The 25,536-nt window shown below is 22.2% G+C and overlaps 5 protein-coding genes across 16 annotated transcripts; 2 read left to right on the top strand and 3 right to left on the bottom strand.

Annotated features, from left to right (window-relative positions):
• Nucleotides 1–377: 377 nt before the first annotated feature.
• LOC100867782 (uncharacterized) lies at nucleotides 378–3,276 on the bottom strand. Of its 4 annotated transcripts, none has more exons than XM_086904371.1 (6): nucleotides 3,183–3,276; nucleotides 2,474–2,711; nucleotides 2,132–2,234; nucleotides 1,724–1,976; nucleotides 1,280–1,433; nucleotides 378–1,197 (listed from the first exon to the last, which is right to left on the bottom strand). In XM_086904371.1, exons 1-6 carry the CDS (start codon nucleotides 3,183–3,185, stop codon nucleotides 1,016–1,018), a joined length of 933 nt encoding a protein of 310 aa, XP_086760497.1. In that variant the 5' UTR covers nucleotides 3,186–3,276; the 3' UTR covers nucleotides 378–1,015. The 4 variants fall into 4 exon arrangements, with proteins under 4 accessions (XP_086760497.1, XP_086760496.1, XP_012345736.1 ...); XM_086904370.1 differs by having other exon boundaries at nucleotides 1,712–1,976; nucleotides 3,183–3,245; XM_012490282.3 differs by having other exon boundaries at nucleotides 1,712–1,976; nucleotides 3,150–3,233.
• Nucleotides 3,277–4,063: 787 nt separating this feature from the next.
• On the top strand, nucleotides 4,064–6,484 carry Nprl3 (GATOR complex protein Nprl3). 2 transcript variants are annotated; one of them, XM_086904368.1, is made up of 8 exons: nucleotides 4,161–4,454; nucleotides 4,581–4,677; nucleotides 4,789–4,852; nucleotides 4,939–5,034; nucleotides 5,106–5,324; nucleotides 5,386–5,719; nucleotides 5,793–5,969; nucleotides 6,045–6,484. In XM_086904368.1, exons 1-8 carry the CDS (start codon nucleotides 4,293–4,295, stop codon nucleotides 6,417–6,419), a joined length of 1,524 nt encoding a protein of 507 aa, XP_086760494.1. In that variant the 5' UTR covers nucleotides 4,161–4,292; the 3' UTR covers nucleotides 6,420–6,484. The 2 variants fall into 2 exon arrangements, with proteins under 2 accessions (XP_003696621.1, XP_086760494.1); XM_003696573.3 differs by having other exon boundaries at nucleotides 4,064–4,454; nucleotides 4,581–4,852.
• A 268-nt stretch (nucleotides 6,485–6,752) lies between these two features.
• Nucleotides 6,753–15,759, bottom strand: Dcr-1 (Endoribonuclease Dcr-1). 2 transcript variants are annotated; one of them, XM_086904359.1, is made up of 20 exons: nucleotides 15,544–15,759; nucleotides 15,344–15,459; nucleotides 15,089–15,248; nucleotides 14,696–14,988; nucleotides 13,448–14,373; nucleotides 13,151–13,329; nucleotides 12,761–12,912; nucleotides 12,540–12,681; nucleotides 12,249–12,479; nucleotides 11,988–12,167; nucleotides 11,691–11,904; nucleotides 11,446–11,618; nucleotides 11,196–11,374; nucleotides 10,824–11,077; nucleotides 9,588–10,750; nucleotides 8,937–9,509; nucleotides 8,647–8,878; nucleotides 8,348–8,568; nucleotides 8,005–8,170; nucleotides 6,753–7,919 (listed from the first exon to the last, which is right to left on the bottom strand). In XM_086904359.1, the coding sequence occupies exons 1-20, from the start codon at nucleotides 15,601–15,603 to the stop codon at nucleotides 7,837–7,839; spliced, it is 5,697 nt and encodes a 1,898-aa protein (XP_086760485.1). In that variant the 5' UTR covers nucleotides 15,604–15,759; the 3' UTR covers nucleotides 6,753–7,836. The 2 variants fall into 2 exon arrangements, with proteins under 2 accessions (XP_086760485.1, XP_003696618.4); XM_003696570.4 differs by having other exon boundaries at nucleotides 6,753–7,929; nucleotides 15,544–15,741.
• On the top strand, nucleotides 15,582–18,616 carry RpS30 (ribosomal protein S30). Of its 3 annotated transcripts, XM_086904365.1 has the most exons (6): nucleotides 15,582–15,715; nucleotides 16,539–16,664; nucleotides 17,100–17,181; nucleotides 17,758–17,893; nucleotides 18,139–18,194; nucleotides 18,427–18,616. In XM_086904365.1, the coding sequence occupies exons 3-6, from the start codon at nucleotides 17,107–17,109 to the stop codon at nucleotides 18,556–18,558; spliced, it is 399 nt and encodes a 132-aa protein (XP_086760491.1). In that variant the 5' UTR covers nucleotides 15,582–15,715; nucleotides 16,539–16,664; nucleotides 17,100–17,106; the 3' UTR covers nucleotides 18,559–18,616. The 3 variants fall into 3 exon arrangements, with proteins under 3 accessions (XP_086760491.1, XP_086760493.1, XP_012346307.2); XM_086904367.1 differs by lacking the exon at nucleotides 15,582–15,715 and having other exon boundaries at nucleotides 16,538–16,664; XM_012490853.3 differs by lacking the exon at nucleotides 15,582–15,715 and having other exon boundaries at nucleotides 16,545–16,660.
• Nucleotides 18,607–25,407, bottom strand: hop (tyrosine-protein kinase hopscotch). Of its 5 annotated transcripts, none has more exons than XM_012490786.3 (12): nucleotides 25,228–25,407; nucleotides 24,565–24,863; nucleotides 23,918–24,286; nucleotides 23,287–23,490; nucleotides 22,896–23,173; nucleotides 22,411–22,735; nucleotides 21,533–21,925; nucleotides 20,980–21,356; nucleotides 20,734–20,915; nucleotides 20,237–20,521; nucleotides 19,709–20,046; nucleotides 18,607–19,646 (listed from the first exon to the last, which is right to left on the bottom strand). In XM_012490786.3, exons 1-12 carry the CDS (start codon nucleotides 25,327–25,329, stop codon nucleotides 19,313–19,315), a joined length of 3,486 nt encoding a protein of 1,161 aa, XP_012346240.2. In that variant the 5' UTR covers nucleotides 25,330–25,407; the 3' UTR covers nucleotides 18,607–19,312. The 5 variants fall into 5 exon arrangements, with proteins under 5 accessions (XP_012346240.2, XP_086760488.1, XP_086760487.1 ...); XM_086904362.1 differs by having other exon boundaries at nucleotides 21,082–21,356; XM_086904361.1 differs by having other exon boundaries at nucleotides 21,533–21,922.
• Nucleotides 25,408–25,536: the final 129 nt, after the last annotated feature.

The following is a 25,536-nucleotide window of genomic DNA, read 5'->3' as shown; positions in this document are numbered from 1 at the left end:
TCAATTTTTAATTCTAAATTTAAAATTATGTATTAATGTATGATCCTACAAATAAATACTCTGATTTTTTATACAGTTGATATTTTAAAAAGTATAAAAGAATGTAAAGTCTGATTAAGTTATCTCATTAATTATCTTCAACTAAATTATAATTTTTAGTTATAATAATCTAAATATTAAAAATTATTTTTAAAACTTAAGAATTAAAATTAAATTGTTATAATTTCAAAAAAAAATAGATTTATAAAGAACATTATTTATAGTTCAAATAACAACCAACATTCAATCGATTTTTGATAGTTTATGTTAAAGAATTTTTCTAGCAGTTCGATTAAAATATAATCATAGAATTTTATATTAGGATTAAAAATTTAGGCTCAGCAGTGATCTTTTTTTATTGAAACAATAAATAATTTTCTACAAAAGATACATTGTAAACAATAACAAAATTAAAATTAAAAACAATTAATAAATTTTGTTACAACAATTTCAACAAAATAGAATTTGTAACAAATTACAGAGATTTGAAATATTATTTTCTTATACTCATTTTTTTTTGTAGATTTTTTATGTAGATATTATGATACATCAGTCTGTTTTTTTTTAACATGAACTTTTGAATAGGTTTTTTTTCTATATCAATATATAAACTAGTGATTATATTATTTTTTCTCTAAATTCTGTCATTATCTATATAATTTATAGAATTAATAAATTAGTAAGTATTAATAAATTACAGAATATAAATTTGATCAGATTATTCAAATTTGAATCATTTTGTTTTTTTTTTATTCTATTTGACAGTGAGAATGATATGATATCTTGTACATAATAAAATATAAATAATATTATACATATTGATCACATTACTAGATTTTATCATTTTTAAACGACCAAATCACTTGTTGTAAAACTTATACTTATTTTTTGATGAAAATGACTAGATGTGAAGATAATGTGTACAAAATGTACTGTTTACTGTTGCTTATTATATAACAAAAGTTAGATGTAAAACTTATATAGTAGGAATATATGTAGATGAAGTAATACTATTTCTTAATAACGTATCTGAAGCTTGTGACGTAGCAGATCCTTTACGAGAAGAACGTTTATGAGGATGAAGGTTAAGGGGCGGTAAATTTGGATGTTCGATCCGTGTTGGCGAGCTAACGCGCGGCCGCGTTCCTCTTTGTATACCTGTAATCAAAATTAAATTAAATTATAAATATAAAGATATGCTAACATTAATTAATTAAAATATTAATAACTAAAATATTACTTGGATCGTTCGATTCTAAAACATCGCTGAGTTGATAATAATCAGTCTTCATTAACGAAGGTTCTTCGTAATCTACGAATGCAGTGTTATCAAACGCTTTGTCGTCCTTTAACCGATTTTGAATCGGAGTTGTAACTGGAGGATCTGCGTAAGTCTGAAAAATCAATTATCTGTCTTCAGATATTTTAAATGTTTCTTTACTTCATTCAGGAAATGTACAATAAAGTTATTCCATAATATCTGTTAAATTGTATTGAAATTTTCTTTCTTTTTTTTCATTATTATTATTATATCATTATTTAGTTAATATTTTTTTGTTTTATATAAAATAAATAAAAATTATTTTTTATTACGAACAAAAATTCGTTCAAAAAATCGTGAATTAAAGTGAATTAAAGTATAACTACATATAAAAACATAATATTAAATTGCCTTAAGTTTTACATGTTCAGTTGGCGTAGTTGAACAGGCACGTTTATGAAATTGTCCACCGCCGATTGTTTCATAAGTATGTTCTTCTAGGTAATGTCTGGTAGTACCCCGTGGTGTAAGAGTAGCCCACATAACACGACTATCTTGCATAGTATCAGCTCCACAGGGGTAAAGAACAGCTTCATTTTGAATTCTTCCATTTTTTGCTTGTATACCAGATGTCGCATTTGGTATAGAAATTACGCCACTCTTACCACTTTTATTACTACAGAATAATATTAGTTGATTGTTATCTGTACTATTGTCTTATTTTTTAAATTCAATCGTTAAATATTTTATTCTATTGTAATATAAAATTATTTTTTTTTATTATTTTTTGTTTTACTATTTTTATAAAAAAAATAGAAAAAGAAAACTTACAATTTGCATTTCAAGAGTAATGTTGCTAATACGATGCCTATAAAAATTACACCGATGCAAGAAGATATTAGAACCAGCAACCATGTATCATCGAAAACTGTTCCTAAAATTTTAATATAAAAATTATTTATCTACAGATATAATTAAATATTAAATAAATTTTTTTTTTCGTTTTGTCCTTTTTTTAATGTAACAATATTTAATAATAATTTAATTATTTAATAATATTTAAATTAATATATAATAATAGAAAATATTTTTTTCTTTCAAAGTAAAAGTACAAAACGAATTACATGAATAAATTAACGAGAATTAAATAAATTAGAAATTTATTAATTAAACCTTGTTGAGGCATTTCTATATATTGAACTCCTTCGGAACGACGATCGCAGAAATGTTTGCAAGGACTGTCATTGAAATGAGGTGGAAACGATAATAAATCCGTGTGTGGATAAAAATCAGAGCTGTGTTGAAAAATGGCTGGGAACGGTGGTGGCGGTATATGAAGGATGTCAGGCGGTGGTTCGAGCGTACAAGATGCACAACTCGAATTATTCGTTGTTAAGTCAAAACTTCTCATCTATTATTAATGTTAAAAAAAATTAAAAATTATTAATTTTCATTGTATTATTAAATAAAAGTAAAAGTTATTTAAATCTTTCATATTATTTCTTTAATTAATTAAATCTTACATTTATTTTAAAAAGATAATGGACAATAAAATTTTAATTGAAATAAATATTAAAAAATAAATATTACTTTAAATAATTATGTATATATTTGTTTATATAAAATAAATATAATTACTTGATTATATTCAATGTTTGTAAAATTGTATTTTATTTATTCTTTGCTCTTTTCTTTTTTGCTCGACAATTACAATTTCTAATATTTTCTTTTTTATTATCTTAAATTTAATTAAAAAAAATTAAGAATAAAAATAATGTTTTATATTATTCAATATATTTTTCAATATGAAACATGCAAATAATAATAATATCAAAAAGTATATTCTTACCGTTAAATAACACGTCTCTATGAAAGTACATACCATTAAAGCGACTACTGGTTTCTCTGGAAGAAAAGCGCACGCGTTATCGTATTGAACGGTGAAGGAAATGTCTCACCCAGTCTATTCTTTATGTCTGTATAGAATAATAATAATAATATCCATAAAAGTAATAATATTTTATATATAATTCAAAAAAAATTAATAATGATATTTTTATTAATTTTAATTAGATTATGTTTTTCATATCATTAAAAAAAATAAAACAAATTATATTTTGGATATCTATAAAATATAATATATATTATATAATTGCAAGATATATAGAATTAAGATTTATAGATTAAAACATAACTATAATAATGAAATTTCGATGTATCTGTATGTATCTGTATATGTATATTTTTATATTTAATATTTAAAAAATATATTTATATTTATCTTGATAATTTTCATTTGTTTAAATAAATAAACAATTATTAAATTATTTTAAATAAATAAAATAAGCATTTTAAACAAACATTGTATATTAGTGATATCTATCATATATAATTAAATATCTAAGATATGAAAAATAATTTTTGTATTTCTGTTTTCTATTTTATATTATATGTATATAATAGTGTATATAATTATTGTTTTTTAAATTAAAATACAAATATAATAATATAACAAAATGTTATACGAATACAAAGTGTAAGAACGAAAATGTATATATTCAAACAGAGGATAATGAATGATAAAAACATAAACATTTACGACTATAATCAATACACTAAATATATAGAATAATTTAATTATTTCAAAACAAAATTAGATTATTAAACATAATTATATAATATTTACAAATTATAATACAAATTTTTTAAATACAACTTTTTAATAAACATATGAATATTTTTTAAATTCAAATATAGTACATTGATTTTTACCACATGGTTCCGGTAAAGTCAGAACTGTGTTGTGAATCAAAAAATATACTACAATATTTTTATTTAAAAAATTGATACTTATATTTGAAATTTAAAATAATTTCGATATTTGATCATATATATTTATTAATTTCATTTTTAATTGATTAAATTTATTAGTTTATAATTTATTAATGGCAAGATTTTATATAACCTAAACATTAGTTAATTGTAGTTAGTTATGGAGATAAATCCGCTAAGTATAATTCTTGTGAAAAGTGATAGTAAAGGTGATAGACTTTTATTTCGATACCCACATGTAGCGAAACATACGCGAGATTTTAATCAATGCACTAAAAGAAAAAATCCTTATTCTTTAACAATCACAGAAGATTTATTGCAGGTCAATTTTTTTTCATATAATGTTATGATTCCTTTATATAATTTTAATAACAAATCAATATAATACATTAAATTATATTTTAAATGAATATAATAATTTAATAATATCAATAAATTTTGTTAATAGTCTTTACCTTTTCCAATTTCTAACATAAGCAATGGAAATTTTACTGGAGTTACTGATGAAGTATTATCAACATTATTTGCTGTTAAACCAGAATTATGTGAGCAAAAATTTGAATTAAAAGTAAATGATGTTCGATTTGTTGGACATCCAACTTTAGTTCCATCTCATGGTATGAAGGAAGTTAATTCTTCAATGCTTTTTAATATAGTTTTTGCTCTCCAAGCACAAGCCAGTCATTCTATAGTAAAATGTTACTATGATTTAAGTAAAAGGTTTATTATGTTATATTATATAATATGTTATAATATTATTATATATGTAATATATAAAAAAAAAACAATTTTATTATTTGCCTTAGGTTAGGTATAGCTTTAAGACATGAAGAAAAACGATGTGGATTTTTAACTGAAGAAATAAAAATTATGGTTTCTACTCATGATGAAGTTGCTACAAGGTATATATAAAAAATAAAGGATTAATTAAAATTTTTGTATTATATATATATACATTTATTTATTTATTTAGATCAGAAGGTGAAAGTGATTGTGATGAATCACCTTATGAATTAATATTGCAAAGAAGTTCACTTTCACGTGATTTGAAGTCTGTGTTTAGTAGCCTGACTACCTCTGGTATAATTAATATTATGATTAATAAATGGATTCAAGTACGTTTCTGCCTTCCACAAAAGGTTCATCAATCTCACAAAAAAGGATTTGTTATTAACCCAGAAATAATAGATAGGTTAATATTATATTATATGATTATCAATCAAAATAATATTACATATTAAATTTTATTACAGATGTTTAAATAGTTTAAGACCTTATCATGGTATATTATTACTCATTGAACCTTTAGATTTACTGGACTCACTTCCAATAGATTCTTCTCCAGCTCTTAAACGCTTAATTCAAATGTATAGTCCACTGAAAAGTTTACAAACTTTAGCTGCTGATTCTGATTTAACATTAACTCAAGTTTTTCAATTAACTGGACATTTAATATATTGGGCTAAAGCTACTATAATTTATCCTCTTTGTGAAAGTAATGTTTATGTTGTATCACCAGATGCTATTATCACAAATCAATTGTTAGAATTATTTTCTGAAGAATTTCCAGGACTTTGTTTATTACAAGTATGTGAAAAAATTATTTATATCATTCAGAATTATTTGAATTATATATAATATTAAATTTTTATTAGTATAGGTTCTTAGTGATTTTTCACTACCAACATCTATAAGTCAAAAATTAAATCCTTTAAGTCAGTCACAACAACAAACACAATTAGTAAAAACAATAATATGGTTATTAAAGAACCATTTACTTCTACAATTACATACATATGTACAATATATGCCAACAGTGCATGGCCAAGTATCATTGGTGAGTTTAAAAATATTTATTTTTTAATTCAATATATATTAATTTGCTAATATATTGCTATTTGCTTTTTTAAAGGATACAAAAGATGAATTGAATCATAATTTAAATGAAATCACAGAAAATAATAGTGTATGGAATTTAAATGATGTTTCAAAAGCTACTTCTGCTGATATAAATGAAGAATTATCAATAACACTTCGTAAAGAAAATGGAATGTACAATTATCAATCAGAAGATTATGATATTCCTTCTGATGATAGAAAATTACTTGACAAATTATGCCGTCTTGATTACTTTAATGGAGGTTATCATTTAGAAGAGATTATGTATTTAGAAAATATTCGTAGATCTCAATTATTACAGATTTTAGATAAATTTCGAGACATATTAATTACATGTGAATGTGAAGATCCTGCTATAGCTCTTTTTTATAGCCAATTTAACTCCTAAGATTTTAATTCTAAATAGATATAAAAAAGATTTTAAATTGTATATAAATTATGTTTTGCAAAATATTTTAATTTCATTATCATTTTTATAATAATATTAATAATATATTTAAATATATTATTATATACAATATATATATTATATATATTATATATAATATTATATATATTATATTATATATATATAATATATATATATTATATATATTATATATTATATACAATATATAAAGTCCCATTATTTATAATAAGACATATTTATATAAAGTTTTTTTCATTGTTTTTAGTTGTGCAATTAATTCTTAAAGTGGGTTCTAAAGTACACAACATTATATAAAATATAAAATTTTAATATATTTAAAAAATCCACTTTACAAATATATTTAGTATTTTTTAATATTTAAATTTTTTCTTATTTTATTTACTAAACATTTATTACAAAAGATTTTTAAAATTTACATGATAATTGTTTTTATATGAAATAAAATGAAATACTAATTACATAATGATTATATCAAATTCAAACAAGCAAAAAAAAAATTATATAAAATATTATATATACTATATAATCAAATCATTAAATAAATTAATTCATAAATTTTGTGTATAAATAATTTTATATTTATTTCATTGTACAAAATTTTTTAATAATATTTTAAAATAAATATAAAAAAATTTTTTCTTTAAATTTTATTTGATATAATTTGTTAACATATAATAATTATTAAATAAATAATAATGCAAATTCAAATATTTATAAAATATCTTGTACAATATATTTATTGTACATAATTATTATAAAAAATCGTTCCATTTGAAAATATAAAAAAAAGAATAATGCTAATATTGACTAGAATTTTCAAAGAAAATTGTTACATAATTTATAAGGTAAATAAAAAATATCATTTGTAAATCAATCATTTATCATAAATTGAATACAAGAAATACATATTCATGATTCTTTTAGAATTTATAAGTACTTTTTTAAGTGATTATTGCTTTAATATTTACAATGTAACAATATATATTTATACTATTTTTTCAAAATTTTATTTTTTGTAATGATAATAAATGATGCTCTTTTAAATTTAGAAATCTATTTTATACCAATATATTATGTTAAGCTAAAATGCATAAAAATTGTTTATATTACAAATTCGTAAATATTTATGAACACAACTTTATAAAAATATATTTTAATAATAATAAAGAAATTCATTTCATTTCATATGCTTTTATTTTGATCTAATATTATATGTGCTATCATAGTTTTTCTCTTGAATAATTTTGCATTCTCTTTAATTTTTTTAATGCACATTTTGCTGCAGTACATTTTGCAATCCTATAATTTCTTCCAATTCCTTTAAAAGATCCCTTACCAAAAACATCCACTGTAACTCTAACTCTTCGTCCATCGGCTAATTTTTCTGGTTTTCCAAATTTTGCTGTTTCAGGCTCCAATTCCAATAATTCACGAATTGGAGATTTAGGAACATTTGTGCTAAATTGTTCTTTAATAAAATATCATACGTTTGTCTTTTTTTATAAAATATATATACATGAAACAAAAAAATTTTTTAAATTACCAATTTCATTTTTCATAATGGTGTAATAGACACTCCATACTGCATCTAAGGACATTCCACTATCTAAATAAATTGCACCAGCTAATGATTCAAAAACATCACCTAATGCTTTTGGTACTTCTACATCTTCAGCTTCTTCGCATTCTTCTTCTCCAATTAAATAATACTAAAAAAAAAAGTAAAAAACTAATAAAGTATATATATGTATATGAATATAAAATATCTTATATATTGCAATATTATTGTATCATAATGTTCCTAATCTTTAATACAAAATAAAATAAATCATTAATCTTAATTATTACTATGTTGTACATGTGTAAATTTATTCAAAGTTTCTTACTTCTTCACTAATGGAATGTCCGTTTTCTTCTTGAATTCTAACGAAACGATTTATAACAATACTTAGACCAGGAGAAAGATGTCGAAAATATTTATGAAATCCACATCTTACAGCTAAAGAAGCAAATATAGTGTTATTAACTAAAGCAGATCGCAAATCTGTCAAAGCACCTGGAGAATGTTGTCGGGCATCTTCATATAAATGTCTTGTTATTAAATAATCTAAAATTATAAACTTTTATATTAAATTTTACATAATCAAAAATTATAAGAGAAAATAAAATCAACTTCATTTATTACCTAAAACTGCATCTCCGAGAAACTCCAAACGTTGATAACAATCTGTTAATCTATTGGGTTGATATGATGCATGAGTAAATGCTTGTAGCAGATAACTAATATCATGAAACTTATATCCTATATTTTTTTCTAATTCTTCATAACCATCAAGCATCAGTTTTAGTTCTTCTTCTGGATCAACAATATATCGAAGTAAGGGATTTTGTGGTTCTTCCAATTTTCCATAACGAATCTTTAAAAATTAATTTAAAATATTTATTTGTTAACATAAATTATAAAATTATAGATACCTGTGTCCATATTGTCTGTCCCTTTTCATTTTTTCCTTTTACATAAGGAGTGCTTCCTGGAATTCTATCTTTTGGCTCAGTTTCTTGAATAATACTAATTTCTTCTGTAGGTAGAACATGAATTCCTAACCAAGCCATAAAAAGTAATGCACCTCTAGGTCCACAAGCAATTAAATATGCTCCAATTAATGCTTCGACACAATCTGCAATACTTTTATCAGGAATGCTATGTTGAGTAATTAAATTATATGGTATAAAACAACGCATATTATCTAAATTATTTGGAAGTGTTGTTTCATTGCGATCAAGTTCATTTTTCATGACACCCAATTTTTGTTCTGTTTCTCGAACTAACTGAGTTATTTCAAAAGGATTTACAGCTTGTAAAGCTGGAATGTCAGCTTGATTCCATAAAGTAGAAGGTACACCAGATTCTATTAATGCTTGTTCAAGTTCTTTTGGAACATAATAACAAGGAGGTAACCAATTATCATGTGGTTCAAATTTTGTTGCTATCATGCTCTCACCCAACATTTTTTGTCTTCCTAATCTGTATAAATTTAAATTACTGACCTAAAAGATGTCATTACATTAAAACAAATTATAATTAATAAATTAATAAAATCAATTAATATTTTGAATCTTCTATACCTGTTTAGATCTTAAATGACTAAGTTTGCCTTCATGTATATTATCATATGTACAATATAAATAAGTAGTTATAGCATATTTTAAGAAAGAATCTCCAATAGTTTCTAAACGTTCTAAATTAATACCATCATTTGCATTGGACATAGTTAAAGCTTGTAAAATTAAACTAGGACTTGGACCTGGATGATTTTCTAATTTTGGTTGAAAATCAAAGCTAAAAAGATTACTATCGAAATGATATGTAAATTTTGGTGTATTAGAATTTTTTTTTATTGGTTGTATAGTTTCATTATTATTCAATATTTCTTGCGTAAATTTATCAACCACAGTTTCTACATAAGTTTTGTATTTATAATTTGGTAAATTTTCTTCAGAATGTAAGCTAAACGAAGTTTTTCTTTTAATTACAATCTTATTATCATAAGGTATAAAAGATCCACTTTGTTTTATTTCACATTCTCTAATTTTAGCAAATTCATAATGAGCTAATCTATGTTTTGTAATTAAAACTTCGCTCTCTTTTGCATATGACCATAAGATTTCATCCGAATTTTTTTCAGTTTCTAACAAATCCAAAATTCTCTTATTGACTTCTTGTTTTGATATTTGTTTTTCATCTTCTACAGCTTCTGCAACATTTTCTCCCATATAAGAAATTCGCAACCCCCTATTTTCATCTTCACTTTCGTCAGAAGTATCGGCAAATCCATCACTATAAATATCATCTGATTCGTAACCATCAAAATCTGATTCGCATGCAGGAGATCCATATCGAATATCATTCCAATTAAATTCATTTGGTAGAACAGTCACATTTAAAGGAAATGATTTTAAATTATTTGTTCCAAAGTCTAAAGAATTCATTGCCATATCACTTGACCAAGTACCAATTTCTAATTCATTTTCATCATTTGATATTTGTTTTTCTGTTTCAGTTATCTTATCATTCGTTAATTGAAATTCATAATTACTTTCATTTAAATCTTCTTTATCTAATTTATATAAATTTTCTGTAATATCTTTAGATATATTTTGACATTTAGTATCAATTGCGTTTGTAGAATTTACTTCATTTCTAATTAATTTTGCTTTTTCAGATTCTTTAGATTTTTTTAGAACTTCTGCTAAACTCCATCCAAAATCTAATGCTGGCCATTCAAAATCTAAAATATTTTCATATTAAAATCAATAATAAAAATTAAAAATAATTCTTATATTATTTTAAAATTTAAATACCAGAATTTAAATTTTCTTGCCCTAAATTTATCATTTGGGCAACTTGACATCGTATTTGATTAGCAAGTAATAGAGCATTGATTCTATATAAAATACAAGGTAAACAAACTGCTTGTCTCCATAATGAAGCTGGAAAGGGATGAATTGCACATAATTCAGCAACAAGGATTTGTTTTTGTTCCAAATTTTCTCGTTTTGCTCGTTTTGTTTCTTCACTACTTGTTGGTAAAGCAACACCTTTTCGATTAACATATCTAAAATAAAATTTTTATATAAATATAATATAAATATTAAAATATCATAAAGTATCATTATAAATATATTCAAATATTATTATTATAAAGAAAATCATATATTTTCCATAATATTTACCTTGGTGTTAAAAAATTTAATCTAGCCGATGTATGATCCACATCTAATAAAGGTTGATCTAAATTTTGTATTTGTATATCATATTTTTTCAAATAATATTCTTCAAAAGTGCCATAATCATTACCAGGAAAAGAAGATTTAGGATTCAAATTTGTACAAATTTCAGCAACATAAAAATACTAAAACGAATAAAAACAAGATTTAATATTGTAATATTTTGTTTATAATCTAAATATACATATTAAAATACCTGAGGTTGATCCTGACTTCTATACCAAGGCATAATTACTGCATCGTGATATTTTGATGCATCAAACTTGAAATTTTTTCTGGTTTCTTCAGGAATTTTAGTTGGTCCTGTATTTCGATTTTTATATATACATTCTAAAAAGTTCCAATCTACAGCAATGTCAGATTGTTCATCTATCAAAAATAGATTTATATGTATATTGCAATTTAAATTGAAATATAATATCTAGAAGTATTCAAAATTACCTAATTTTACAGGAACAATCATATATGAATTTTCCGAAGCATTAGGATCAAAGAGCATCAAATATTGTTGTAATCTTAATACATTTGTAAAAGTATAATTAAGAAAAGTAGCAATTTTTTCTACTTGCATTTCATTTAAAATTATAGTCTGTTTACTAAGTTTCAATTTTACATGAACTTCTCCAGATCTAGTATATATAGGAAATGGACATAACTAAAATAAAAAGTTATTATATATTAATAATATATAATATATTAATATTAATATTATAATATTAATAATCAAAACATTTATACCTTAGGAATTTCTTTCAATGTTATTATACCAAAACCAATAGCTGATTCTTCAGGTGGATATATACGTCTTCCTCTAGTATTTTGTTCTTCAGGTAAAGGACAACTTAACACTAAATTAATATGATATAAATAAGAAGGAACTCCAATTATTGGTCTACAATCTGTTAATGCCTCAGCTGTCTAAAAAGAATAATTTGATATTAAGAGAAAAAATATTGTAAAATATATATATTATTATTTTTATGTTAAAATAAATAAAACCTTTTTATAATAATATTGTCTTCGTTTTGTTGTTCCTGGTCGAGCTTCAGAAAAATCTACTTTACTTTCATCTGGTAAAGCAGGCACTTCTGCATCTTCTGGTTTAGCTTTAAAATTTTCTTTTCCAATAGGTAACAAATTATCATCTATTTCATTTTTTCTATGTAAATCAATACATAATTGTAAAGCAGCCATTCGTCTTGCCATAGCTTTATTAGGCATAGGATATGACTAAAATAATAATAATTTAATAAAAAATTAAATCTTTAAAAATAAAAATAAAGCACTTACTGATACAATATATTTTACTGGAGAATTTATAGGAAGTCGTAAAGAACATATGTACATAAGTATATTATCAATATTCATTTCTTGAATGGACCATTCTGGAGTTAATCTTGTAAAAGTATCACTAGGTAATTTTGCACAATATCTGTACAAATAAAATTTTGTAACATAAAATAATTTTTTAAATTAATGATTAAAATGCTTTCTTTATTATTTTATACTACCTGTTTACTAATGATATAGCAGAATTAAAAGTAACTTTAGGTGCATCACCTCCATCAAGTGGTTTATAATGTGGTATCATAGCAGCATACATATCTGCTTCATTTTCTTCTTCTTCAGATGGTTCGTTATTAGAACATTTTACTAACAAAGTCTACAAAATAGATTGATGCTCTTCCATTAAAATTTTCGACTGGGATGGACACAGGTAATGAACCACATTAAATGGCTGATATTAAAACTGGTACACACTGAAGTTTATGAATAAATTAAATCGAGCAGATAATATAGTCATTAATCAAACATCAGATCCAGTTCATATATTCCATTAAATTTTATTATAAATTAATAATTAAAATGATTAAAAAATATAATATATCATAATTTGATACCTTTTCTATGTAATGATATTGAGCTAGTTGCCATACGTACTCCTTTGACATTTCTTGTGATACTAATAGTACATACAGGGCATCTGGAGCTCTTGCACGACTCTTACATTGTACATAGGATTGATAAGTTTTTGGAAAATCATATCTCATTACAAAGTTACATTTCGGAATATCTATACCTGAAAAATATAATAGAATATTATATTTTATATAATATAATATATTATAAATTAGAAAAATATTAATTAATTAAAATAAATTATTATTTAATAATTATAATATTTATTAATGACAAACCTTCTTCTAAAATTGAAGTTGAAATTAGTATATTACATTCATGTATTCTAAATCTTTTCAAAACTTCTTCTTGTTTTCTATGTTCTATTTCTAAATCTTTTGAATAACTAATATCATCAATATTTTTTTCAATTGTATAAAGAGGTGATAAAAAATGTAACTCTTCATCATGAATAGATATTTCATTTAATAAATAAAATAAGACTTTTGCTACAAATGCTTTATCTACAAAAATTACTCCACAAAGTAAATCAGGATCTGTAATGCCACGCATATGTCGTTGTGCTACAGGTGGTTTTTTGCAATTCTCCTCACTACTTTTCCAATTACAATCTAATTTTTTAGATTGCATAAATTTATCTTTAATAGAATCTCTATTATTTGCTGAAAACTTCCGAGAAATATTTTCATTATTTATTTTATTATCAGTATTATTAATATGTTTTGTATAATATGGTGTATATGTTTTCAAAATTTGTAATAATCGATGAACTTTTGTAGTAGTATATTTATATATTTTTTCTTTTTCAGATAAAACTTCAAATGCATTATCACATAAAGCTCGTATCTTTGTAAAAACAGATGCAATCATATTTAATAATAAGTAATGTCTTTCATAAGGTGTTTTTATTTTTAATTTTTCTGTTAAAATTAAAAGAGCAAATGCAGCACGATCCGCACACCATGGTCCAAGAGTTTCTAATATATGTAAAAGATCTTGCATCATCTCAAATGGCTTCTCTGTAGGATCTGGTATTTTTTGAATATCTTCATAAAATTCTTCATTATAAATTTCAGTTGGATCATAACGATGATCACGTAGAAATTCAATAGCATGCAATATATGATTTTCAATAATAATATGTAATTCTCCTTTTTCACTTTTAGCATATTCTACTACATATTCTTTAGGTTTAGGACTATATCTATTTAAAAAATCATTATTTAAATAAAAATATTATACATAGAATAATTTAATATTATACTAATATATTAGAATAAGCAAGATGAATTGTATAACTTAAATTGTATAACTTGTATTTTTTGTTTAGTTATGAATAAAAAAGATATAGAAAAAAAAGTCAAATAGTATGAAATTTTCTTGGTAATTTTTCTTCTTTTATTGTAATTATAAGTTTAATAAAAACAATAGTATGTAGTAATCTTATAGTATGCAATATTTTTTTATGAATTCATTTTATTTTATTTTAAATGTTAAAGTTATTTTATATATTAAAATGTACATACCGTAATATAGATAATATATCACTAGCTGTTTCAACTTCACAGTGAAATGTATTTTCTACTTTTTCTATTTCTAATCCTAATCTTCCAGGTTCTTGTGTTAAATTAAACAATGGTACAGCTAATCCAATGATTCTGACATTATTACATGATAAAATAGTTTGTAAAATAAATTTTAGTTGGCTATTGTTTATAGATTTATGGCACTCATCAACTATGACTAGATTTATTTGATGAGGTAAAATTTTTTTATCTGTTAATAATTGTGCACATGTCTTTGAAGTTGTAAGTAATACCTAATAAAAATTTTTTAAATAAAAAAAATTAATAAATATCTATTATATTATTAATACACGATTAATTAAAAATTTCTTGTAATATATTAATGTTTCTTACATGAGAAATTTCAAACTTTTCTATAAATTCTGCAGTTGAACAAGTATCACATAATAATATTTTTAAATCTGTTAATTGTTGTATATAACTTGCTTTTACGATACATTTTTCTTCATCTGTCAGTATGTACAATGATCGTTTTCCTCCTTCACTTAATAATCTAAATTAACATATAATAATTTTAAAAACCATTTAATGAAATAACATAAAAATAGTTCAAAAATCTATATATAAAAAAAGTAACAATAATATTACCTTCTATTATTTGTTGCAAATTCTTGAATTAATTTTATAACAAGAAATGTTTGTTCATAATTTTTTCCTAAACAAACGATTATATCTTTATCTTTAGCAGCATAAAATAATTCTACCTAAAAATAATGTTTATTTTTAGTATTTAAATGTACTATAAAATATGCAATATATTTTCTTAAAATAATTTAGAAAATTCTTACTTGATATTCTCTAGGCGTAAAAGATTTTGTATAAATTTGATCGTTTAGTGGAAATGCCATGGAATCTATGATTCTTGCTATATTGTATAAAATTGTTATATATATTTTTATTATTTCATATATAAATAATATGAAAATTTATTATTTAATTCTGATTTAAATTTTATATAAGGTTAGTATACCAGATGAAAATTATTATATACATTCACATTTAAATAATGTATTATATTACATATATATATGTGTGTGTATGTATAGATATATATATATGAAAAATATAAATCAAAATTTGATTGGATAAATAATTTAATTTAAAAACTTAATAATATTTTAACAAATATTATTCAAATTTTTATATACTTAGACATAAATATTAATAAAAGATCAATATTAATAAAAAATTGCTAATAATTTTATCATGTATGAGAATTTTACACCTAACTCTTTCACAAATCGAGTTGTCGGAAGTAAACAAAATCACGTGATCAAAATCCAAAGAAATTAGAACTAAATTTAATATTATAAATTTTATATTGAAAACAAACATTAATAAAGAACATTAAATCTTCTAAAATAAGAACAAAGTATTCGAAAAAGATTGACAAATAATTTCTAAAATAAAAATTTCTAAATATTATACATTTTCATGAAAATAATTAATCAATATAAAAAAATTAACGTTATTTGTTAAATGAAATATAGTACTATATTATGTTTTGATTGATATTTTTATTTTTTTGCAATTATAGATTTCTTTTATAATATATTATTAAATAATATTTAATATGAATAAAAAAATTGAATCTAAGGTAAAAAATAAAATCAATTAATTATTTTGTTATCATTTTATCAATAAATTGTATTATCGCTTATAATCAGAATTGCTAAATATATACGCTTATCTCTTTTATCATTAAAAGTGATTTAATTTCTCTAAGGCGAATTTCCATAGAAGGAGAATATGTGACGTCACATTATACTGTCATTTCTGTTAGACAAAGGTATGTCACGTGATCAAGTTTCTACTAAAGTTAAGCGTCGCATCGTGTCACTCTACTATAACTGTTAATAACTTCAAGACCAAGCTGACCAAGGTCCTTTTTAAGCGTTATTGCGTGTGAGTAAGTATTTAATTTTCCGCGTTTTTATCTTCTAATATGTTAAATTTTACTACATATTTAGTTTATAAATATAAAATATTTTTATAACTCTTTTTAGTACTATCTAACATTTTTTTTTAAAAATAGTTATTTTAAAGTAATTAAATATGGTTTTTTTAACGACACGTGTCAGTTATTCGTTCTTTATATGATTTTATATATTTTTTTACTTATTTTTAAAGATTTTATTTTTACTAGATATTTACATTTACTTATATAAATTTTATTTTTTTTAATTACAGTTTAAAACAGTTTAATTACGTATAGATTTATATATGTATATATTTATAATCATTTATAATTTAGTTAATAATAAAATTTATTAAAATCTTAAAAACTTAAAATATTGTAGATATTTCTTTTCAAATATTTAATTGAAATTTTATTTGTATAAAGAGCAAAAATGCAGTTGCACATTAGAGGAGAGCGCACGACTGTGGTCGAATCACACGAGAATGAAACTATTGCAGATTTAAAGGTACAGTAAAAATTAATAATTAATATTTTATATTATTTTGACATTAAACTATAATAAATATTTTCAATTTAAAAAATTATTTTTATACTAATATTTTGTTAATATTTTTATTTTATAAAAATACATAAATAATTTGTGTATTGTTATAAATATTATATTTATTTAGTGGTTTGCGTTGATGATAATTCAGAGTCAGAACTTTATGTCTCTGGAAGGAGCAACAACGCAATATTAAATGACAAATTTATGAGCTGGTGATCAAATAAATATATGTTGATTTCCATTCGCAATATTTGTCAATAATTATAAATTAAATTAAATTTCAAAATTTAAAATATAATATATATAGAATAAAATTAAAAAATGTTATTTATTTAAGTGAAATAATAATTTATATTTTTCACTTATATTTTTTATTATTTAATTGTTGTAACAAATAATTAAAAAATCACTAAAGATAAAATATTGCTTTCTGAGTGATAATATTGATAAATCATTGATAAATTAGATTAGATTTTAAAAATTTTAATTGAATATAATATGATGATAATATAAATTTTTTATAATTTTTTTCAGAAAAAAATTGTGGAAATAGAAGGTGCTGCAAATACAGAATTTAATCTATATTGCTCTGGTCTTTTATTACAAAATGATAGTTTAGTTGGAGATCTTACGTCAAATGTTTTAGAGTTAACAGTTTCTCTTCCTGGTGGTAAGTTTTCATAAGAAAAGTTTTTATATTTTTTATTTTAATTATAATTTTTTATTATTATTTAATTTTATTCATAATTTATATATTTATTATAAGTTTCTAAATTTATATTTTATATTATAATTTTTTTATATTATAAAAATATATTAAAAAATTTATAATTTATATTATTAGTTTTATTTATTTATTTTACACTTGAGATTTTTGATATTATATATAAACAGAATGTTATTTTAATATTTAAGGTAAAGTACATGGGTCTTTAGCCCGAGCTGGAAAAGTAAAGGCTCAAACGCCGAAGGTAATTAAATTATATCAGTCATAATCATATTGTACAACTAATTACTATAACTAATTTCAAAACTTCTTCACTGACTAAACAAGTAATCTGTACATATTAATTAACATATTGATTAAGATATTTAATGTGAATTTTTATTTATATATGCAATATAAAATTTTAGCATAATATATTTTTTCATAAAGAAAGTGTTTATTGAAAGATTTATTAAACTTAATGTTTTTTCGTATAGGTAGAAAAACAAGAAAAAAGTAAAAAAAAAACTGGCCGAGCTAAGAGGCGGATTCAGTATAATCGAAGATTTGTCAATGTTGTCCAAACTTATAGTCGTCGTCGAGGACCAAATGCTAATTCAAATTCATAATTGTATTTATATGTATACATTTCATGGTTATGAAAATAAAATAAAAAATTAAATGTAAGGAAGTTTTTATTTCTAATTTTTTTGTAATTATATTAATATTTTTGATATATGAATATTAAATAAACTTATTCATAATTTTTTTATGAATTTTTATGTCATAGCTTTAATTATGAAACATCAAGTTGTATTCAAAAATATAAGAAATATATTTTTAATTTTAATTATTTATTTAATTAAATAGGAAATATTTGCAAATAATAGATAAATCTTATGACTATAAAACAAATTTTATACTTGTTTTACAAAAAAATTATACATATATATATATATATATATACATATTTTAGATAATTTTATTTTAATTATTTTAACTTTCAAAATATTATATATAAATTTACATATTTAATTTAATAACTAATAAGTAATTTCTTGACGAAAAGTCAATTGAATATATAATACAAATTAAAATCATTAAAAATATATTAGTCCTTTTTGTTCATCAATATCAATTATTTATAGTAACATTAATATAATATGTAAATTTAATATTTAAATTAGATTTCTAACATTGCACTTAATTATTAAAATTGAACCAATGTTATTTTATTTAATGTCCATTAATTTTTTAATATTGAAATTTTATGCAATTTTATTAAAATTAAAATTATAAAAATTTCTATATAATTAAGTTAACTTTTCGTATAAAATAATTCTTTTCATTTAATATATATTTTTTATTTTTTATCATTACTTTTTAATATTGAATAAGAAGATCTTCAATATCTTTGCAAAGTGTTGCAAAATCTGGTCTTTTATGGCTTTTTAAATTCCAACAGGGATGCATAAGTTTTACATAAATTGCTTGTGGACAAGTAGATGGACAAGGAAGACGAATACCATTTTCTAATGCAGCTAATAATTCAGTACTTCCTTTTTCTTGTTCATTTTGAAGTCGCTCTGTACTAGAATCAAGACCAGGTAAACGTGGTTCTTCTCCAAAACTAAATGTTTCATACATTGTTACACCAAAAGACCACACATCCGATCGAATAGAAAATTTTCCATCTCTAATACTTTCCGGAGCATACCTTAAGAGAAAAGAGAATTATATGTAAGGAATATATAATTTCGTTAGATTTATAATACTTGCCACTTAATAGGAAGACTTCGGTCAGTTTGTAAAATATAATAATCATTTTCTCCAATAACTTGAGCTAACCCAAAATCACTGATTTTAACTTTATTTTCATCAGCAACTAAAATATTTCTTGCAGCAAGATCTCTATGAACAATACCCTCACTACCCAAATAATCCATTCCTGTTGCAATATCTAAAGCAAATCCCAATAGTCTTCTATGTGTTAATTCTTGTTTGTGAATTGCTAAATAACTTTGTAATGAACCATGTTTTACATATTCCATTACTAAACAAACTTCAGGTTCTGATATTACTCCAAGAATTTTCACTACATTTGGATGGTTTAAAGTCTGCAATCATGTCATTCATATGCAATTAACATTCATTGCAATTTCAATATTGTTAATGTCATATTATAATAAAAATTAGTCAATTTTTTATTTTTATTTTAAATTTATTTTATTACCTCGCCTAAATCACTTGGATGTCCTATCCATAAAAAATAAATTATAAATTAATTAATAATTCTGAAATAATCACCTTCATTATAGTAATTTCTCTTTCAAAATCATTTATATCTGTTTCAAGAGCTCTTTTTTTTTTTAATTTTTTTATAGCAACTTGTTGTGGTTCAATATCTTTTCCATTTTCTCTTTCTAATGTCCCTCTATAAACTTCTCCATAAAAACCTTGACCAATTTTGCCTTGTAGAATTACATTACAATCAATATCCAATTCATAAATTCCTCGCATTTGACCTAAAGAACCATTGCTACTTCCAGATCCACAATCTTCTGTTGTTCCAGATTCGTTTCTTCCTATTACCTATTTTTATATTAATATTATATGTTCATTTCTTTTTTAATTTTAAATTATTATTATTAAAAAATATTATAGCTATTCATTTCTAAAAAAATTATTGCTATTAATTTCTAAAAATTATTAAATTTATATAAAATGCTACTAATATGTGCTATCAAATATAAATAATAAAAATTAGTCAATTTTTTATTTTTATTTTAAATTTATTTTATTACCTCGCCTAAATCACTTGGATGTCCTATCCATAAAGCTTGAGTAGAATGTTCAATACAATTCATATTGGGAATGTTATTTTGAGAGATTGAGCAATTTTCTGAATCTCTTCTTGTTAAATATGCAGAAAGATCTTCTGTACTATCTATATAGTTATCATTGGTATTGATTAAACCTTGTAAATCTAAAATTAAAATAAACTTAAAGATTTTGCTAAAATAATATAACAGAAGACAATTATATCTTACTATCATCAGTATCATTCCAGGGAAGACTGGTATTATCCATAAGAAGACTATTACTTCTTGATTCATTATTTATTGATTTATTATTACTGGAATTAGAGTTACCTTGCTCAAACTTTTTTAATTGAGAATTAAGTAATTTTGGAAAAGCTGTTGCATATGCATGACTTCTGCGAGAATTATATACTTGATATAGAATTTGATTTATATCTCTCGTAATTGCTTGAGGTTGTTTTCTAGAACCATTTGAATCTCCCCAACATTCAAGCATCAATCGATAAACTTCTGTAGGACAACCATTTGGAATAGGCAAACGTTTTCCCGCTTCATAATATTTTTTTACAATAGTAATATTTGAAAATTCTTGTAATGTATCTCCTCTGAAAAAAAATAACATTAAATTTTATTTTTATATGAATATTGAATCATTTATGAAATATTTATGATAAATTGTTATATTATTAAATATATTTTAAAACTAATAATATTAAGAAAAAATTATTAAATTGAAATTATAATAAAAACATAAAAATTAATATTTGTTTAAAAGATTTACCTAGCAAATATTTGCCAAATTGTTGTTCCAACAGCCCAAATATCTGCTTGAAAACTATGTCTAGCCAATTCTGGATCATTATAAGTCTCTGGAGGTAACCAATGAATATCCATGTCTGTATATACAAATATTCCTGGATCGGCTAATTTTACTACGAAACTGTTATTAGTATGGGCATGTACTAACAGTTTATTGCATCTAATGTTACCATGAACTACACCATTTTCTTCAAGATGCCAAAGAGCAGCGGCCAAACAAGCTGTTGCTTCTACCATATCTACAGTTTTAATAGTTTGAGAAGAAGAACTACGTAAATATTCATCAAGTGAACCATGTCGTACCAATTCCAGGAGCATTCCAATCGATGGTGTTACTGTTAAACCATATAATCTACTAGAACATACAAATTATTCTAGTATCAATATATAAGAAATATATATTACATGAGAACAAAAAGTTAAACTAATTTGGATTGTCTATTCAATATTAAATTATTATATAAAAATTTTGAAAAAATTTAAACACATTATAATAACATAATAAAATTTGATTGTAATAAGATTATTTACTAACTGTAATAAGATTTTTTGTTACAAATAGTAGATAAGAAATAAAAATTCTGTAAAATGCACATTTTGAATTTTTACAATTACTATTTTAATATTTTCATAGTAATATAATAAGCTATTAAATGATCTAATAAATTAAATTTAAAACATTTTTGATTTCTTTCTTTCTTTCTTTTGCCATATTTTTTAAAATCATTAATATTCTTTTTTATATTAGAATATTTTAATTTATATTACATTACTTTACATTTTTTAAAAATACAGAAAACTATAATATTATTTTATTTTATATTTTAAAATATTATTTACCTTACAAGAGTACCTGAGCGTAATTGAGACCATTTTCCAGCAAGTTCCAAAAATTCTTTTGTATAATTTGCTTCCTCTTCTTGTTTTAAAATTTTAAGAGCAACTTCTAATTTTTTTCCTTTAGTTAACCTCCAAATCGCTCTGTGAAGAGTTGTTGGTGAATATTGTTGAGTCCTAATAGTTTTTGAAAAAGGTTTATAAATTTCTAATTGATTTTGAGATACACAATGAGGGCCAGTTTCTAAAACTGAAGCAACAATTTCTTCATCAGCTGCAACTTCGCTAACAGCATTTTCAGGAGCACAAAGTAATAGCGATGACTTATCTAAAAAAAATTAATTTTTTCTTATTTTCATTATTTTATGTTATTACAACAACATAATAATTGTAACAATAAAAATATTCTATAAATTATAAATAAAATAAAAAAATTAATTTTGTTATATAAAAATATAAAATAAAGAACAAAAATTTATTTAAATTACCATATTCTGAGGGTGGTAAACATTCTGAAAGATATGGCTGTCCTTCAGAATCTTGAAAAGATGAGACACATTGTACCAATGAATTGTATCGATTAGGAATCCCAGTAACAGTAAACTCATTTGGAATCTTTTCTTCTATTTTCCTTGAAAATAGTTTTCCTCCCTTATTACATATATCCAAATGATATACATTGTATTCTGTTTCACTTTCTCTAAGTAAATAAGAACCTGGTTTATTAGCACGTTTTTGTTGAAGTTTTGTATATGAAAATTCTTGCCTAAAATAAAATATAGTTTTACATGTTTTTATATATATATTTTTTGATTTTATAAAATTTTATATTTATTTTATTTATTAAAATTATAATAAATAAAATAAATGAAATCATACCCAACTGGACCATGGCACTTTAATTTATGCAATCTTTCCAAAGAAGGAGTGACAATTTCTCCACATAAATTAAATGTCCATTTAACAGCTAAACGGTAATAACCATCCAGAGCAGAAACAAAGGACATTAAAAGTGCATTTTTTGAAAATTTCAAATATGAAGGTATACCATTTTTCCTTGATATTTCCACTGTATTATCTTGTCTAAAAGAAATAATAAAAATATTAAATATTTTTTGCATACAATATACATACGTGCGCGCGCACACACAAATATACATGTGCGCGTGTGTGTATTTACACAAAAAAACAATTATAAATAAAAATTATGTGTAATTTAATATCAACATAAAAAATATTTTATTTGTTACATTTTAAATAAAAGAAAATATACTATTTCCAATAAGGAATATTTTTAATTTTTTTGAAAAATGTTTAAAAATAAAAAAAATAAAAAGCATATAAATAATAAAATATAAATAATAAATATATAAATTATTAAATAATAAAATTTGATTGAAAAATTGAATTTTATATATTATATATATATATAATAAAATGTCTACCACAAAAAAATTTTTGCATTAAAATATATTATATTTTGTAATTAAGTTAATGATAAATTTTAAACCTTATAGAAACAAAACATAAATCTTCAATTGCACATAATGTAATCCATGAAGCAACATTTAATTCACAATATTTTACTTCATCTACATTGACTCTTAAAGTCACTTTTATTGGAGGATTTTGAAGATCTCTATCCATTAAAGCTTCATATTCTTCATATGGGTAATTTGGTGCCATACATTCAAATTGTTTCAAATATTGTTCTTTAACATAATTTGCATCATATCCAGATATTTTACAGATTTCTAAAAGTGCATTATGAATTGGTTTTTTAATGAAAAATGCATGACGTTTTATACATTCTCTAGGAATATATTTTCTATATTCTGATTCCACTGTTTCTCTTGGTACTCCTTTTTCTAACATTACTCTGTAAAAAATAATTTTATATTTATCAAAAATTAGATTAATTAATCAAATTTTTAAAAGGAAAAGTCAATGAATAAGTTGAATAAGTTAATTATATAAAATAATTTATAATTATTTTATATAATTCATAAATTATACTTATTAAATTGAAAAATTTTATAGAACTATTTGCAAAATTAATTATAAAAATATATAATTTTTTATCATGAAATTTAAAAAAAGATATAAATAAATAACTCATTAAATGATTCAATTGGGTTGAAATTGAATTATACAAACCTATACATATCAGTAACACCAAGTCCAATCAATTCTTGTTTATGTATTTCATAAACAATATCTGGCACTTTATTATCCATAACATCTGAACGTGCCTGTTGAAAATAATAATCATAGGCTTTTACATCAATCTGTTTTAATCTTTTTAAACTTGAAGGTTTAAATCTTAACCTAAAGTCAAATTTATCTTTATTTTTCATTTCCAAACGATATGATAATGAATACCAAAGTTTTGTATAATGATTTCTTAGAGCAAAAAGATGTCTGGCTATTGGACCTATTCCAAGAGATCTACAGATCTGAAAAATCATTTATTTAAATTAAATGTACAAAACAAGCAAAATTATATTTAATTTTAAATATCATTATTATATAATAAAAATACATAAATAAAATTTCATAAATCTAAAATATTTGTTTATACTTAAATGATATTTTATTAAATATCATTTTAGATTTCAGATTTATTTTAGAAAAAGGTTAAAATTGAATTTTAATTTAATTTCAATCTCATTTTAATTTCTGACTAATAATTAATAAAATTTTACTTTATTAACTATTAATAATTTATTTTCAATCTTACAAAATATCAAAACACAATATTCATATAATTTTAATAAATAATAAGATCGAGAAAGAAATATAATTCTTTCACTATCTTACCTTGATACAAAGATCTTCTATCGTTTGTCCATAAATAATTGTAAGATTTAATTCTTTTTCTTCATTTGCAATATAAACAATCGCTAAACTATCGTTTTCCATTGTTAACACAAATTATACGTTCTCTTTACATTTTGTTACTTTAATTACTCACAGCGTACTGATTATTTACAATACAAATGTGAATCAATGCGCATGACAATAAAAAGTATATCTATACTGAAATAACTATATATTGAATATAGTATATGTATATACTATATATACTATATAATATATGTTTACATCTACTTGAATTTTTAGTTTATT

Source organism: Apis florea, unplaced genomic scaffold, assembly GCF_048593485.1.
Source record: "Apis florea isolate Af1SG1 unplaced genomic scaffold, ASM4859348v1 contig_2350_pilon, whole genome shotgun sequence".
Classification (NCBI taxonomy): domain Eukaryota; kingdom Metazoa; phylum Arthropoda; class Insecta; order Hymenoptera; family Apidae; genus Apis; species Apis florea.
The sequence above is the reverse complement of the archived record's forward strand: the minus strand, read 5'-3'. Positions and strand labels throughout refer to the sequence as shown.